At 43.4% G+C, this 18,853-nt stretch overlaps 1 protein-coding gene across 1 annotated transcript in view; it reads right to left on the minus strand.

Moving 5' to 3' along the window:
- The window catches only part of si:dkey-205h13.2, a 180,047-nt gene that overhangs the window by 157,664 nt on the left and 3,530 nt on the right, over window positions 1-18,853 (minus strand). Inside the window, exon 2 of the mRNA XM_043675395.1 lies at window positions 3,219-3,329. Within this exon, the coding sequence (XP_043531330.1) occupies window positions 3,219-3,263 (45 nt within the window). The 5' untranslated portion in view covers window positions 3,264-3,329. The remainder of the gene's footprint in view (window positions 1-3,218; window positions 3,330-18,853) is intronic.

The following is an 18,853-nucleotide window of genomic DNA, read 5'->3' on the forward strand; positions in this document are numbered from 1 at the left end:
GGTGCCGAGTTGGAAGGTTGGGACTAGGATAAGGTGGGGGGAAGAGAAATGGGGAAACTGGTGAAATCCACATTGATCCCATGTGTTTGGAGGGTCCCAAGATGGAAGATGAGGCATTCTTCCTCCAGACGTCAGGTGGTTAGGGTTTGGCGATAGAGGAGGCCCAGGACCTGCATGTCCTTGGTGGAGTGGGAAGGGGAGTTAAAGTGGTGAAATCAATATGGATTTCAACAGCTTCCTCATTTCCCCTCCCCACATCTTATCCCAGATCCAACCTCCCAACTCAGCAACACCCCTCTTGAACGGTCAGCCCTGTCCATCTTCATTCCCACCTATCCACTTCACCTTCCTCTCCAACTTTAACCACCACCTTCATCTACCTATTGCATTCCCAGCTACTTTCTCCCCCAGCCCCACCCCGTCCCATTTATCTCTCAGTCCCCTTGGCCCACAAGTCTCATTCCTGATGAAGGGCTTATACCCAAAAACGTCTATTCTCCTGCTCCTCAGATGCTGCCTGACCTGCTGTGCTTTTCCAGAGCCACACTCTTCGACTCTGATCTTCAGCATCTGCAGTCCTTACTTTCTCCCAATCAACTTAATGCCTATCATTAGGAAGATGTTAGAGCATCCCACAAAGGATGTTATAATAGGACATTTAGAAATACACTCTGTAGTTATGCAGAGACAAACTAGAGTACTTTGAAGAAATAACAAACAGAATAGTTAAAGAGAAACCAGTACATGAAATATATATGAATTATTGAAAACCATGTGATCAGGTATCACACATAAAGCTTCTGAAGAAGCTAAGAACAGGATTGGTTAACTAATAGAGAGATTTGGGAGCATTTTCAGGAAGGCAATCTGTAACTAGTTGAGTGCCAGAGTGATCAGTGCCAGGGCCACAATTATTTACAACAGATATTAATGACATGAATTGTCACGAATTCCTTATCACCAAGTGTAAAAATGACACAAACATAGGTGAGAAGGCAAGTGGTGTAGATAGATACAAAGAGTCTACAAAGGCTTACAAATAGGTTACACGGGTGGGGAAAAACTTAGCAAATGGAATATAACATGAGAAAATTTGAGGTTTGAACATTGTCACTTCCTGTATTCTTCCTGCCAGTGTAAATGCAGAGAGATTGTTTCCTCTCGTGAGAACGTCTTGGAACCAGAGGGAATAACCTCCGAGTAAGGAGTCACCCATTTAAGACTAAGATAGGGGAAATTTGTTTTTTCAGAGGATAATGAACCTGTGGAATTCTTTACTGCAGGGAGCTGTAGAGGTTCCATCGTAGATTATCAGATTAATCATTATCTCACTGAATCAAGGAGGGGACATGAAAGGTCCTTAGTAGATAGGATTAGGGAAAACCCTAAGGCTTTCTATAGGTATGTTAGGAATAAAAGAATGACTAGGGTAGGAATAGGTCCAGTCAAGGATAGTAGTGGGAAGTTGCGTGTGGAGGCTGAAGAGATTGGGGAGACACTGAATGAATGTATTCACTCAGGAACAGGACATTGTTGCCGATGTGAATATTGAGTCACAATTAATTAGAATGGACGGTTTTGAGGTATGTAGGGAAGAGGTGTTGGAAATTCTGGAAGGGGTGAAAATAGATAAGTCCCCTGGGCCTGATGGCATTTATCCTAGGATTCTCTGGGAAGCAAGGGAGGAGATTGCAGAGCCATTGGCCTTGATGTTTATGTCCTCGTTGTCTACAGGAATAGTGCCAGAAGACTGGAGAATAGCAAATGTGGTTCCCTCGTTCAAGAAGGGGAGTAGGGATAACCCTAGTAACTATAGGCCAGTAAATCTCACTTTTGTTGTGGGCAAAGTCTTAGAGAGAATTGTAAGGGATATCTGGATAGGAATAATGTGATTGGAGAAACGAAGGTTTAGGGGTGACTTGACAGAGGTGTACAAGATGATTAGGGGTTTAGATAGGCTTGACCGTGAGAACCTTTTTCCACGTATGGAGTCAGCTATTATGAGGGGGCATAGCTTTAAATTAAGGGGTGGTAGGTATAGGACAGATGTTAGGGGTAGGTTCTTTACTCAGCAAGTCGTGAGTTCATGGAATGTCCTGCCAGTAGCAGTGGTGGACTCTCCCTCTTTATGGGCATTTAAGCGGGCATTGAATAGGCATATGGAGGATAGTGGGCTAGTGTAGGTTAGGTGGGTTTGGATCCGCGCAACATCGAGGGCCAAACGGCCTGTACTGCGCTGTATTCTTCTATGTTCTATGAAGATGGACAGTAGGACAGGTCAAGAGGGTAGTGCTGAGTTGGAGGGTTGGATCTGGGATGAGGTGGGGGAGAGGAGATTTGGAAACTAGTGAAGTCAATGCCAATGTCACGTGGTTGAAGAAACCCAAGATGCACAATGAGGTGTTCTTCCTCCAGTTCTCGGGTGGCTTTGATTTGGCAGTGGAGGAGGCCCAGGACTTTCATGTCCTTGGAGGAGTTGAAGTAGTCAGCCACAGGGCAGTGGGGCAGTTTGGTGCGTACTTCCCACCCTCTCCCCTCCCAGCCCCACCTCACCCCTCTACTTATCTCTCAGCCCCCTTACCCTGCCACATTCCTGATGAAGGACTCATGCCTGAAACATCGACTCTCCCACTCCTTGATGCTGCCTGACCTGCTGTGATTTTCCAGCACCACACTTTTCGACACTGGCTTTCCAGCATCAGCAGTCCTCACATTCTCCCAATGCAACGAATGACACTGACAGTTACAGTACAATAAAGATTGATACTTAGTTGGTGGGGCTTGGATGTCTCAGCATCTCTGCAGGAACAATTCTAGACATCTTTTACAAGAAATACCATTCTGTTCTCTTTGGAGTTTGGAGGCTGATGCTGGACACCGCTCCACTCTATTGAGTTCTTTCTGCCCTTTAGTGGGCTATCTTCACTTGAAATGAGGGGAAGGGTAGGATAGAGTGAGGTAAAAGTTGGTGCACAACTGTTAGTGTTGGCACAGGTTGGTATAAGTTGACAAGGAGTCCTGTGTGAGGGTATCATCAATACAGAGGCTTTGCAGAGTTAGTGGTATGGGAAAGTGGTAAGAAAACGAGGAAAGCAAGTTGTCAATTTTTGCAATTGTGCAAAACAACAATAGTAAGTGGCAGACTGTGACTCTTGATGGGGAGGTACCAAAGAGAAGGTTATGGCACTTAACTGAAAGTAGTGGAAAAGGTCACTGACCTTCTTGCAACTCTGCTGATCAGTCCTCCAGATCATGAAAACCATACTTGCCAGGATGACGACCTTGGACCAGGCTGCTAGAGTTCTGTGCTGTGGTGTCCTCTGCTGGTCCTGCAGCAAGAGGAATCCTTGTCTGCACTACCTCCTCCCATGGGTCCCTCCAAGTCCCTGTTGGAGAATCATGGCGCTATATCCCCTTTCTTTGACATCTTCAGACTATCAAGCAAGGCAGCTTCAGAATGCCAGTGCTTCTGGGTGCAGAGCTGCCTGTTAGGTATGGCACAGGGACCAGGTTTCTCAGCAGATATCCGCTGTGTGGAGAGTTGTTCTGGGAACAGCAGGTGCTAGAATGGGGATGGAATGAGAGGGATACCGTAGAGATGGGTGAGGTAGTTATTAGGTGAGTTTGGTAAGAACTGGTGAAGCCTGGTACAATTACAGCATTTAAAAGGCATCTTGTTGGATATATGAATAGGAAGGGCTAAGAGGGATATGAGCCAATTGCTGGCAAAAGGGACTAGATTAGGTTAGGATATCTGGTCAACATGGACAAGGTGGAGTGAAGGGTCGGTTTGTGTTCTACATCTCTATGACTCTATGATTCTATACGTGGTGAGAAATCTCACTAGGCCTCAGGGCAAAAAAATGCTTCACAAACCTTAACACATACACACTTTCCCAAGATGGGGCGGCATGGCGGCACAGTGGTTAGCACTGCTGACTCAGAGCAACAGAGACGCGGGTTCAATTCCCGCCTCAGGCAACTGTCTGTGTGGAGTTTGCACATTCTCCCCGTGTCTGCGTGGGTTTCCTCCGGGTGTTCCGGTTTCCTCCCACAGTCCAAAAATGTGCAGGTTAGGCGAATTGGCCATGCTAAATTGCCCGTAGTGTTAGTAGAAGGGGTAAATGTAGGGGAATGGGTGTGGCTCTTCAGAGGGTCGGTGTGGACTTGTTGGGCCGAAAAGCCTGTTTCCACACTGTAAGTAAACTAATCTAATCTAATAACTAAGATTCAGCCCAGTCTTGCAACATGAAATACAGGGCCATTTAGATACAAAATTGGCTCAAAAGTAGGAGACAGATGACGGCTGTGGAGGGTTGCTTTTTCGGACTGGAGGCCTGTGGCCAGCAGTATGCCACAAGAATCCACTGGGTGAATCCACACTTTTTGTCATTAATATAATGATTTAGATGTGAATATATAGGAAGCATATTACCTCAGAGTAACAAAGGGACCTTGATCAGATGGGCCAGTGGGCCAAGAAGTCACAGATGGAGCTTAACAGAGATAAATTTGAGATACTTCATTTTGGTAGGCCAGGACTTGTATAGTTAATGGTAAGGTCCTGGGGACTGTTGCGAATAAAGAGACCTTAGTGGGCAACTTCATCGTTCCTTGGAAGTGGAGTCGCAAGGTAGACAGGGTAGTGAAGAAGGTGGTTAGTACACTTGCCATTATTGGTCAGTGCATTGAGTACAGGAGTTGGGAGGTCATGTTACAGGAAATTGGTTAGGCTACTTTTGGAATACTGTGTTCAATTCTGATCTCCCTGCTATAGGAAACATGTTGAGAAACTTGAAAGGGTTCAGAAAAGATTTACAAAGATGTTGTTGGGGTTGGAGGGTTTGGACTATGAGTGGCTGAATATGCTGCTAAGGGGCGACCTTATAAAATCATGAGGCATGGACAGGGTGAATAGTCAAAGTTTTTTCCCCCAGGTTAGAGGATTCCAAAACTAGAGGTTTAAGGTGCATGGGGAAAGATTTAAAAGGGACCCAAGGGACAACTTTTTCACATAGAGGGTGGCGCATGTATGCAATGAGTGGAGGTTGGTACAATTACAACATTTTTAAAAGGAATCTGGATGGGTATATGAATAGAGGGATATGGTTCAAATGCTGACAACTGGGACTAGATTTATTTAGGATATGAAAGGTGTGTTTTCATGCTGTGCATCTCTATGACTCATACCACTTGTTGGCAGGGCACAGAGCAGCACTGTCACATTTGGTTCAGAAAGTGGTAGCTTCAAATTTCATTTCATTGAATTCAACACAGATCTAGGATGACATGACAGTGCAGTGTTAAGGGAGTGCTGCAAAATCAGAGGTACTGTCGATGAAATAAAACATTAAACTGAAACGGAAACTCTGGGCAGACTTTAATGCCTTGTCCAAGGATCAGGCTGGAGCTGGATTAATCAATTTCTTGGGTGGGAAGTCAGGGAAGGGGTGGAAAACCCTTCCAGTCTCCCTCCAATTAGTTGTCTATTTCAATTAGACAAGTGTCCCTACTCACTGAAAAGGCCAATTCTATGCAGTACCTTGTCTACCCCATTGGATGATCCTACATGCCCTCTAAACCAACCCCTCTAACTTCCTGCCACCCATTTGCTGGATGCTGCCTGATGATGCCATCTCACTCATCTCTATCCTGACCCAATCATGGCTGCTCTTTGCTTCTGATCTCTGACAGTACCATTGATGACCATTGTTCATACCCAACAGCGCCATCGAGCAGTTGCTGCCTTTGGCTAGTTGCCAACTTGTGGGAGCAGGATCTTTATCTGGAAGGACCTGGGAATGCTGGTAGAAGGTAAGATAGTCCTAATGAGGCCCTTACTAGCCTAAGTCCTAACAAAACTCCTGGATGTGGCTCTCCGCTTGGTGAACCAGGCCACTGCAGTAGTCATGAAATACCTTCGCCTGGGTGGACATAAAAGATCATGTGGAAGTCCTTCCTAGTGTCATGACCAATATGTATCCTTCAAAACACACCAAAAAAAAAGAGTTAACTAGAACAGATTTTCTGCTCACTTATCGCAATGCTGTTTCTGAGGGTTTGCTGTGCTCAGTCTGGCTACTAATATTTTACATTACATTTGTAATAAGCAAGCACTTCACTGGCTTTTGAGGGCTTTAGAATATCCTGATGCTGCCAAAAGCATTATATAAATGCTTATTGTTATAATTAAAAATAATGAATAAAGGAAAATAGTCCAGGAACATCAATCATAAATTTAGTTGCAGAACTCAACATGTCTGATGAACCTTTTCAGGGTGATGTTACTATGTTAAGGTTACCCTAAACTTAACATAGCTCTAGTTTAGCTCAGTCTTGACATGAAAGCAAATGATTTTCCTGCTTGTTTTCTTAATTGGTACCTCTTACACAATATCAGTTTGGTCATTTGTACCAGATGTCCTAACACCAACTGATGATTATACCTGTTAGAGTTGTATCATTAAAGATGTAAAGACTGTTCCAAAACCTTACTTTGGTTTTCAGATTCCTTGGTTTACATTTTGCATGTTGCCTCACTTCCTACTATTATCTAGCCTGGGACAGCTGATGAGAGCGCTGCATTGCCATCTGCAGGGAAAGCCCACCAGATTAAGGACTTCGCAACTGAAGGGAGCCTTCCACAGCTCCATGTACAGAGATCTCTCCCCACCCTACCAGAAGCTGTCAGCGTGTTAGAGGCTGACAGCGAGGCACTGTTCAGTGGTTCCACTGGGAAAACAGTGATATCGGCTGGTAACACACACAGAGATCTAAGATTGCTGAAGCACCCAGGCCACCACAGTATTACTGCTGATTGTGGCACTTGATTCACAGGGATGGGGTAGCAGGGCAAGAGAAGAAGATATCAAGGACATGGGGGTGGTGTGGCTCCCAGCAACCAGCCCCTGTTGCTGATGCTGGGTCCACTAAGATTCTAAAAATATCCAAATTCCAACATGGGCAGATGAGGCTTTAAAAAGCTGATGCTCATGATGAAAGTTGCTGCCACCATCCTCTTTAATTTTAGCAAACTACAGGACCTGCCTACTCCAGTGTGTTAGAGGAAAACCACTCATTTACAACAAGGCCTTTAAGTGGTCAACAATTGGCAGCAGGACAAAAAGGATATCCAAAAGCCTTCCCACCCTGGACTTCCTCAGAGCAGGGCAGGAAGGCATTGATGTCCAATACTGCCATGCTCCTACCTGATGAAATGCTCCTTGTCATCAAACTCACCTCTAAAGAGGAGATTCAAATCCACCAAATAAAATAAATGCTTTCCTTTGAAGGTGCAGCTTCAAACTTCCTCCTCTATAAAGTGCAAGAGAGTCCATTTTTGTAACAAATCCAAACTGCTGGTCCTCTAAACAGTGAAATTATTGGGTCATATCATAGCTCTTCAACGAAAATACCATGGGACTTTCCCTTTAGGGAAGGTGAAAGTAGGCAATATGACTGAAAGTGCTGGAAAAGTACAGCAGGTCAGGCAGCATCCGAGGAACGGAAGAGTGGATGTTTCAGGCATAAGCTCTTTTATCAGGAATGACTAATGCCCGAAACGTCAACTCTCCTGCTCCTCAGATACTATCTGACCTGCTGTGCTTTTCCAGCACCACGCCTTTCAACTCTAAATCTTCAGCATCTGCGTTCCTCACTTTCTCCCAATATGACTGCATGGACAAAGTGTTGTCACTGGATATGAACATCAGCAACATTATTCTGCACTCACCTATTTGGTGCTAAGATCTCATTCTCAATTCTTTTGAATAATATTAAATCTTTTACAGGCCTTCAGAACTGCCATAACCTACCATGCTATGCTTGGGAAACATAGTATTTCCTAGAGCCTATTGCTAGGTAATGTAAACTGCCTCAACAGGCTGTGCAGTTGCATGAGAGGTTCTGAAAGCCAAATTGTCAGCCTGCACAGCTTTGTGTTAAACCTGGGCTTGTGGTATTTGCCCAAATGACCCCTGCTGGCATTTTGTAATATTTGCTATCTCTACCAGGCTTGGACAATGGATAAGGGTCGCTTAAGGCAGTTCACAGCCATTTATCTTTCTTTACCTGCAGCTTGTCTTGGCCTATTCAATGTTTAGTTATAGAAGGCATATAATATCAATATCTATTAAAAATGCACTGTTCTTAGATAACAAGATTTATGGCACAATACCCTTAAATACATTTGCCCGGCATAATTACCAGAACTTTCGGGAGTTCACCCTACAAAGGAGAGCAGCACTTCGAAAGCTTGTGATTTCAAAAGAACCTGTTGAATTATATGGACTAAATGAACCTAGTGTTGTGACTTCTGACTTTGTTCACCTCAGTCCAACACCAGCACCTCCACATCAAAATGACAAAGTGTGACATAATCTACTTTGGAGTGAGAAAGCAAAATTGGAACATTTCTTAGTGGTGAGAGATCTGGGAATTGTGGAGCAGCAAAGAAACCAGAGGGTCTAGATATGCAAAGGGAGAAAGACATTAGTGTATAGGGCAAAACATAATCAAAAGGCTAATGGAAAGTTGACCTTCATTTCAAGAAGTTTGGAATATTGTGATGTGTATGCTTCAGTTGTAAAGTATCTTAATGCTCAGTTTTCAGCAAGGTATGTAAGGAATGATATGCTGTCTTTGGAGCAGGTAATCTGCAGATTGCGCAGAATGATTACAGACTTAAAGGAGCAAACACTGAGGATAGGTTGCATACATTTTTCTCATATTCCCTTGAGCGTACGAAGTTGAGAGGGTGTTCTAGTCTACAGTAAACAATAACAAAAGGATGAAAAAGGATGTATACTGATAAATTATTTCCTTTAGTAGAAAAGCAAGAATAGGCAACATAATCTTGAATAAACAAAAACTAAAATTGCTGGAAAAGTTCAGCATTTTTGGAGAGAAATCAGAGTTAACATTTCAGGTCGAATTACCCTTCTTCAGAACTTCCAGTTTTTATTTCTGATTTCTAGCATCTGCACTTCTTTTTATAATTTTGAATAAGCCTATGTAAGAGTGAAATCAGAAAGTACATTTTCACCTAAAATGTGGTATCAATCTCAAATTCTTTTCCCTACTGGACTGCGCTTGTTGGACAAGTGTAGTAATATCCTCAATCCAACCATCTTCAGCTTTCTCATCAATGACATTCCCTCCACCATTCAGTCAGATGTGATGATTGCTCAGATCTATTCATAACTCCTCAGATACTGAAGCAGCCTGAACCTTCAGGCAACACGACTTGATCTCAATCCCAGAACATGGTGACATCAGCCATGGTTATGGATTCTAGCCACGTCTAGGGATTTTGATTTTTATGTACAGGTATCCCCCACTTTCCAAAAGTAGAATGTTCCTTTGAACCTTTCGGAATTGTGTCAAGCAATGAAGCATTATTAGATTACATTACATTACATTAGTGTGGAAACAGGCCCTTCGGCCCAACAAGTCCACACCGACCCGCCGAAGCGCACCCACCCAGACCCATTCCCTTACATTTACTCCTGCACCTAACAATACGGGCAATTTAGCATGGCCAATTCACCTAACCTGCACATTTTTGGACTGCGGGAGGAAACCGGAGTATCCAGAGGAAACCCACGCTGACACGGGGAGAATGTGCAAACTCCATACAGTCAGTCGCCTGAGGCTGGAATTGAACCCAGGTCTCTGGCGCTGTGAGGCAGCAGTGCTAACCACTGTGCTGCCCATTATGTTATATGGGAAAAAGTTTGCTGCTTTTCATAAAAGCGAAAATGCTCTTCAGATTCGTGAAAACAGGTACTAATGTAGGTCTTCCGTAAAAGCAGAGTGGCGTAAAGCCAATGTTCAAAAAGTGTGGGAAACCTGTGTACGGAAATTCATTCCCACTTAGACGTACTTGTTGCCTGTAACTGACACACTTCCGTCTCTACACCAGATGAACTTCAGAAATTCAAGACAGTTCATCATTAAATCTCAAGGATAATTAGAAATAAGTAATAAATGCTTGCCCAACCAGAAATACCAACATCCAGTGAGTGAATAAGGTACAAAAGTTTGCAATTTCATCAATGATCAAATCAGGTTAAGGAATGAATGAACCTAAACATTAGAGCCCAAGGTTTAGAAGAATGTTAAGATTCATAAGGAGGAGGTATTAGATGTTTTAGCAAACACAAAGGAGCCGAAGGACAATCTGAATGCAGTGTACAAAATGATGGGTGGCATACATAAGGTAAATCTTGGACACATCTGTCGTGGGAAAAAGGTTCTCAAGGTTTACAGCGAGGAATAAGTGGTTTAGAAGCTGGCAGAGATTTGCAATACACTGCTTAGAGGGTGGTAGAGACACGTACACTCATAACATTTAAGAAATGTTTAGATGAGCCAGACCTCAGCAGGTAAATAGCATTAGTGTAGTTTGGTGTTCGTTGGTCAGCATAGGCATTAGATTTGTACTTCATTTTTAAGTCTCCTCTCTTCATTCAATAACTTTTGTTACGCTCACCTGACAAAAAAAATCTGTCCATCTCAAACTTGAAAGTTCTAATTGATCCTTGGACAGTACAGAATTCCAGATTGCCTTTACCTTTTGAGGGATATAGTACATTCTGATTTTACTCCTGAATGACTAATTCTGATTCCTCCACCAGACAGCATATTTTGTACATGCGTAGGTTGTCAAATAATTTCCATATAACCTCAATCAGAATTAATCTCCCTCAATATTGACTGACTAGGTGAGGGTTGATATGATTTGGGGTTTGGCAACACTCATGAAATGCCAAGCATATGAAATGCTGAATTAAAGAGATCTAGAATTGCTTGCAAATCTCTTGTAGAGTGGGCAGTGACACAACATTATTCACAAAATCTTAGATTGTCTATGTCTATGGTGACCAGATTAGATTTGGAACAGTCAAGGCAAAACACAAATGTTTGACATGAAAAGCCTCTGCAAGGTTAAAGTCTTAGTATACAGAGCAGCTTTTGTCATCATACCTTTGCTCCAGTGAGACCAAGATTGTGTACTTGTGACCAGCACTAAAAAAATTCAACAGCATTGCCTTTACTGCACCCTTTGGATGCAAAGTGAGGATTGCCAAACAAATATTTGTGACTTTTCTGAGGCCACCAACACAAACATATAGGCAAAATTCCTGGAAAAAATCAACTGTGGTGGACTGGACACTGTCTGAATGTTTGAATATAACCTCTCCCACTTGGTGCTGTTTCCACAATTCTGAAATGGCCAGCCTTCCAGAGAAATACAAATAAAATTTAATAAAGACATTCTGAAGTGTGGAAGCACTGTCATTAATGACTGTGAGCAGCTTTCTACCAGTTGTTAAAAATGGAGACAATTTATTCATCAAGCATCATTATGCTTTGAGTCACAACATCCTGATAATGGAAGCAGAGCAGTGACGAAAGGAAAGGAACTAAATCCTGCTTTCTGATTCTGACACCCTAAGGGACTTCCAGCATCATGTGCCCAAAGCTCCAAGTTGAGAACAGGCCTATTCACTCACATGAAAACCGATGCCAAAAACCTGTCACTCTACAGACAAGTCATTCTTGATTCAAGGAGCAGACAATGATTGTTCTAATGAATATTCACTGCATTCATTTGCCATTTGATTCTTCCAAAGGTACAGTACCTCGATCAGAATGGGATCTGACTAAAGATTATGCATAACTGCAAAGTACCATCCTTTCTATTCTAATCTGAGACCTCTTGAGATTTAAAAAACTGACAACCAATAATTACCTTTTGTGCCTGTGCATTTAAATGGATTTTCCTGACTGCAGGAATGAATCTGTTTCATTATGCTCCTTCTGATGCCTTCAGAACATCAAGTATGAATGTAATGTCTTTTGCTACTGTATGTGCCCAGTGATCAGGTGCCAGCTCCTCTAGTAGCATCTCGGGAGCAAGAGAGTCGATGTTTCGGGCATAACCCTTCTGCAGGAATCCCTGAATAAGGGTTATTCCTAAAATGTTAACTCTCTTGGTCCTCAGATGCTGCCTGACCTGCTGCGCCACACTTTATCGACTCTGATCTTCAGTATCTGCAGTCCTCACTATCTCCTAAGCAGTTCCTCTCAGGCAGCAGCCAATCTAAAACAAGAGTTACAGCAAATCTTTGAGGCTATAGTTACCATTCCAGCCTCTTGCTGATCTATCATCTGCCACGTTGCAGAAAGAATACCTTAAGAAATATGTTCCCTCCTCCAGTTAATTCAGAACAGTCTCTGAACTGCTAAACTGGCTTTGTCAGGATCATTCACAATCTATTGCAATTTGGCAAATGATCAACCAGCCTCAACACTGTTAGGGTGTAGGTTTGATATCCAGACGTTTCATTACCTGGCGAGATGACATTATCAGTGGCGACCTCCAACTGAAGCAAAGCTGTTGTCTCCTGCTTTCGATTTATATCTTTCTCCTGGATGGGGTTCCTGGGGTTTGTGGTGATGTCATTTCCTGTTCATTTTCTGAGGAGTTGATAGATGGTATCTAGATCTATGTGTTTGTTTATGGCGTTGTGGTTGGAATGCCAGGCCTCTAGGAATTCTCTGGCATGTCTTTGCTTAGTCTGTCCCAGGATAGATGTGTTGTCCCAGTCGAAATAGCCAGGGACATGGGTGTCGAAGCTCAGCTCGTGACTACACAGAATGAAATGTTTGGGGTGAAGCCTATCTCCAAATACTCTACTCTGTGGCAGAGAGAGAAAAATACTTGCTCAATGCCTCGGCCATTTCATCATATCCCATAACTAAATGCCCCTTGTTATCCTGTAGAGGAATGGGTCTGGGTGGGATACTCTTTGGAGGGTCGCTATGGACCTAGCCAGGTAATGAAACGTTTGGATATCAAACCTACACAGCTCAGCGAACAAACCTGCACCCTAAATCTCAACCTGAGCTACAAACCTTCACAAACCTTGCAATCAACACTGTTACAATACTTTAGGATAATGTAAATTGTTGAGGTATCCCTTTGTTGCTATCAGTGGCAAAATTCAGCAACAACCCAGATGGCGACCACTCCACACTCCATCTACACTTTAAAAAGTCAGATCACAATACTGTGTTCCTCCACCCAACTTACAAGCAGAAGTTGAAACATGAGGACCCAGTACAGAAAGTAGTGCAGTGTTGATCTACAGTGGAAGAGCTTCTGCATGGAATCAGTGGACTAGTCTATATTCAAGAATTCAGCGGCCAACCTAGACTAATGTACCACCACTGTCATGGACTTCATTAGCAAGTGAGTAGAGGGATACATACCAAAGAACACAATTCGGAAGTCCCCAATCAGAAACCATGGATGCACTGGGAATTCATTGCTTACTGAAGACCAGGCATGCGGTGAAAGTTCAAGGTGGACGACCAGAACCTTTATAGGAAGTCCAGTTATGTCCTTCGTAAGGCCAGTGGAGATGCCAAGAGGCTAAGTTAGAGTCCCAATCTGACCACAGGAAGACCCATTGACTGAGGCAAGATCTACACACACAATGGGCTAATCTTTGTGATTTTTATAAATAACTTAGATGAGGAAGTGGAAAGGTAGGTTAGTAAATTTACCAATGACACGAAGGTTGGTGGAATTGTGAATAGTGTGGACCGCTGTTGCAGGTTGCAATGGGATATTGACAGAATGCAGATAAATGGCAGGTGGAGCTCAACCTGGAAAGTGAGAAGTCATTCACTTTGGAAGGTTGAATTTAAATGCAGAATACAGGGCTCTTGTCAGTGTGGAGGAACAGATGGATCTTGGGGTTCATGTCAATAGATCCCTCAAAGTTGCCAACCAAGTTGACAGGGTTGTTAAGAAGGCATATGGCGTGTTGGCTTTCATGAGCAGGGGGATTGAGTTTAAGAGCCTCGAGATTATGGTGCAGCTCTGTGGTGAAAGGGTTAAAATTGTGTCCCAATACATGTGTGAATCTAACCGAAAATGGAAGGTGTCGCTTGGTCCCGTGTGAATCTTGTTATACACCTTCCCGTGTGAATCTTCTTATCTGTATGTAACCAGAATGGAATGTGTTTTTTAGCCTTGCTCTGCTGTTCACATGAATGTTTATATCTGGAAAAGGGTATATCAGCTGGAGAAGTCTCCAGTTCGGTAGAGTCTGCTCCGGGGTTACGTTTAACCGCCGAGCGTGGGTTGTTGGCAACCGCTCTACGAGAACTGACGGCTCCCAGTTTTGGTAACATGTAGAGTGAGTATAAGCCAGACCCGTTGTAAGTACGAGACTGGTGGTGGGGACACTGCGGGGAATAAAACTATATTCTAGCAGACTCGCCTCTTGGCTGTTTGTTCTGTGTCAGACTACTTTCCTGCGAGCCTGGTCCTTGACCTTGAGAATTTTTTAAAACAAGCTCTATAGAGCCCTGGTTAGACCACACTTGGAATATTGTGTTCAGTTCTGGTCGTCTCATTATAGAAAGATGTGGAAGCTTCAGAGAGGGTGCAGAGGAGATTTACCAGGATGCTGCATGGACTGGAGGGCATGTCTGATGAAGAAAGGTCGAGAAAACTAGGGCTTTTCTCATTGGAGAGAAGAAGGATGCGAGGTGACTTGATAGAGGTGTACAAAATGATGAGAGGCATTGATAGAGTGGATAGCCAGAGACTTCTTCCCATGATGGAAATGTCTATTATGAGGGAGTACAATTTTAAGGTGATTGGAAGAAGATTTAAGGGAGATTAGATTAAATTCCCTATAGTGTGGAACAGGCGCTACAGCCCAACAAGTCCACACCGACTCAGTCGCATATATTTACCCCTAAGACACCTAATACTATGAGCAATTTAGCATGGCCAATTCACCTGACCGCACATTTTTGGATTGGAGGAAGAAACCAGAGCACCTGGAGGAAACCCATGCAGACACGGGGAGAATATGCAAATTCCATGCAGACAATTGCCCGAGGTGGGAATCGAACCCAGGTCCCTGGCGCTGAGGCAGCAGTGCTAATCACTGAGCCACCATGCCAGAGATGTCGGAGGTAGGTTCTTTACACAGAGTGTAGTGGGTGTGTGGAATGTACTGCTAGCAGAGTCAGATACATTAGGGACACTTAAACGACTCTTGAATCGGCACATAGAAGACAGTACAATGAAGGGTATGTAAGTTAGTCTAATCTTAGAGTAGGATAAAAGGTCAGCACAACATCAAGTGCTGAAGGGCCTGTACTGTGCTGCACTGTTCTATATACTAAGTTCTAAAATGAAGCAGAACAAAATAGCAGACAAAAATATATTCCTCCCTGATGCACTCAAGGCTATTTACACTTAGCTTGAGCAGGTCAGTGAAAGAGTCACCTGCCTCAATGGCCCGGACACACCTGCTCCCTCAATCGTCACAGCAGGAATCAGATGGGTCTTCTTGAGCATAAACCAATGGAAAGCCACTGGCCCAAATGGAGTCCCCAGCCGTGCACTGAGATCCTGTGTGCACCAGCTGGCAGGACTATTTGCTGACATCTTTAACCTCTCCTGGCTGCAATCTGAAATCCCCACCGACCTAAAGAAGACCACCATCATCCTGGTACCAAAGAAAATAAATGCAATGTGCCTCAATGACAACAGCCCGATGGCTTTGACCTCCATAATTATGAAATGCTTCAAGAGGTTATTCATGGCTCACATCAACTCCAGCTTTCCAGACTGCTTCAATCCCTTGCAATTTGCCTACCAGTGCAACAGATCCACAGGAGATGCCATTTTCCATCCCCATACTCATCCCTGGAACATCTGTAAAATAAGGACACCCATGTCAGGCTTCTACTTATTAACTACAATTCTGCCTTCAACACTATAATCTTCGACTTCCTGACCCACAGACTGCAATCAGTGGAGGTAAACAATAGCACCTCCTTCGCGACAATCCTCAACATTTGTCCTCCACAAGGATGCGTACTTGCCCCCCTACTGTACTCCTAACTCATGACTGGTTAGCAAGGTTAGATCTCATAGAATATAGGGAGAACTAGCCATACAGAATTGGCTCGAAGGTAGAAGACAGAGGGTGGTGGTGCAGAGTTGCTTTTCAGATTGGACGCAGGAGTCCAGTGGTGTCCGACAAGGATCGGTGCTGGGTCCACTACTTTTCGTCATTTATATAAATGATTTTGGATGTAAGCAGAAGAGGTATAGTCAATACATTTGCAGATGACACCAAAATGGGAGGTGCAGTGGACAGTGAAGAAGGTTACAACAGGATCTTGATCAAATGGGCCTATGGGCTGAGCAGTGGCAGATGGACTTTAATTTAGATAAGTGCAAGGTGCTGCATTTTGGAAAAGCAAATCTGAGCAGGACTTGTACACTTTAATGCTGAAAAATGTGTTGCTGGAAAAGCGCAGCAGGTCAGGCAGCATCCAAGCAGCAGGAGAATCGACATTTCGGGCATAAGCCCTTCTTCAGGAATGAGGAAGGTGTGCCAAGCAGGCTAAGATAAAAGGTAGGGAGGAGGGACTTGGGGGAGGGGCGTTGGGAATACGATAGGTGGAAGGAGGTTAAGGTGAGGGTGATAGGCCGGAGAGGGTGTGGGGCGGAGAGGTTGGGAAGAAGATTGCAGGTCAAGAAGGCGGTGCTGAGTCCGAGGGTTGGGACTGAGATAAGGTGGGGACCTGCTGGGCCAAATGGCTTGTTCCCACTGTTGGGAATCTATAAAAAAATTTACTGCTTGAGGGAACGTTCCCTAACAGTGTTGATAGTGTTGGGCAAACTAATGGCGCTCAAGGTAGTCAAGTCTCCTGGCCCTGGTGGAATGCATCCCAGGGTACAAGAAGAAATAGAGTGAGAAACAGCAAAAGTACTTGTGGTAATTTTCCGAAATTCGCTGGATCCTGAGCAGTTCCAGCAGATTAGAAAAAACAAAATGTGACACCACTGTTTTTTTTTAAAAAAAAAGAGGTAGACAAAAGATGGGGAATGAAAGGTCAGTTATGTTAACTTTTGTAGTGGGGAAATGTTTGAATCTATTATGAAGGAAGAAATAGCAAGGCCAAGATAGAAATTGTCCCATTGGACAGAAAGTTCATGAAAGGCAGGTCATCCTTAACTAATTTGCTGGAATTCTGTGAAGACATTATGAGCACCATGGACAATGGGAACCCAGTAGATATGTGTATCTGAATTTGGACAAGGTGCTGCACAAAAGGCTGCTGCATAAGATCGAGATGCAGGGCAATATATAAGTATAGAATACTTGTTAACTAATACGAAGCAAAGAGTGGGGATAAATTAGTGCTTTTCTGGCTGGCGATCAGTGACTAGTGTGTGCCTCGGGGATCACTGTTGGGACTGCACTTAATCACAATTTACATAGGTGATTTGGAATTGGGGACCATGTGTATTGTGTCAAAGGTTGGGGATGACACTAAGATGAGTGGCATGGGACTTGAAAGTTTGCAGAGGAACATAGATAATTTAAGTGAGTGGGCAAAGATCTGATAGATGGAGAACATTGCTAATAAATGTGAAGTAAATGATTTTCGTGGGAATGACAGTAAAAAGGACTATTACCTCGATGATAAAATTACAGCATGCTGCTGTGCAGAGGGATCTGGTTGTCCTTGCGCATGAATCACAGAAGGTTAGTTTATATGTGCAGCAGGTAATTCGGAAGGCAAATGGAATTTTGCCCTTCATTGCTTAAGGGATTGCATTTAAAAGCAGGGAGGTTTTGTTGCAGCTGTTTCAGGTGCTGGTGAGGCCACACCTGAAGTACTGCTTGTTTTGGTCTCTTTCTTTTAGAAATGATATACTGGCACCAGAGAGGGTGCAGAAGAAGTTCACTAGGTTGATTCCAGAATTGAGAGGGTTGGCTTATGGGGAGAGACTGAGAATACTATGATTATATTCATTGGAATTTAGAAGAATGAGGGGGATCTTATAGAAACAATAAAATTATGAAGGCAACAGATCAGATAGAAGTAAAGAGGGTGTTTCCACTGGCAGATGAAACTAGCACAAGAGTGCATAGTCTTAAAATTAGGGGGAGCAAATTTAGGACTGAATTGAGAAGGAACGTCTTCACCTAGGGGTTTGTAAATCTATGGAACTCCCTGTCCAATGAAGTAGTTGAGGCTTCCTCATTGGATGTTTTAAAAGCTACGATTGATAACTTTTGGATCAGTAAAGGAGTGAAGGGTTGTGGTGAGAAGGTGGTTATGTGGTATTGAGTCCACAAAATGATCAGGCATGATCTTACTGAATGGCTGAATGGGCTTGAAGGGTCCTTACAGCCGGCCTTATACAGATGAAAACTTAAACTAGCTTGGGATAACTAGTTTTAATCTGAAGGTCCTGGGCAGCTAGCAATAAACGACACCGGAAATAAACTGCAGCTTCAACAGAAAATGACAGTGTCGCGAGACTGTAAAGGTCTTTAAAAAGCCTCCCACCTGATTCCAAAGCTCCTAGTCAATCTGTAAGTCAACTTAACCTCCTGACACAAATGGTGTCAATGCCAACTTTGTGACCCACTAAAAGTTTGTGTCTTTGGTGCGAAATTACCTCTATCAAGAGATCTGATTTTGAATCCATCAGAAACACAAGTCAAAAGTGAAAAGGACTTCTGCTTACTGGACCCACAGTGACTGATCTCCTGTAAGGAGCTAAATACGGGAACTGTTAATTATTCAGTTGGTTAACATTTTTTGACATCTTTAATTGCACCTTTCTTTAGTTTGTAGTGTGTGAATGATGTGTCATTAGGGATTTTGGTATGTGAGTGAATAAATAATATTCTGAATTGTTAAACCCATGAAGAGTCTACTGCTAGAGTTTAAAGCTGAAAATGTGTTGCTGGAAAAGCGCAGCAGGTCAGGCAGCATCCAGGGAACAGGA

This window comes from Chiloscyllium plagiosum, chromosome 34 (assembly GCF_004010195.1).
Source record: "Chiloscyllium plagiosum isolate BGI_BamShark_2017 chromosome 34, ASM401019v2, whole genome shotgun sequence".
NCBI classification, from domain to species: Eukaryota; Metazoa; Chordata; class Chondrichthyes; order Orectolobiformes; family Hemiscylliidae; genus Chiloscyllium; species Chiloscyllium plagiosum.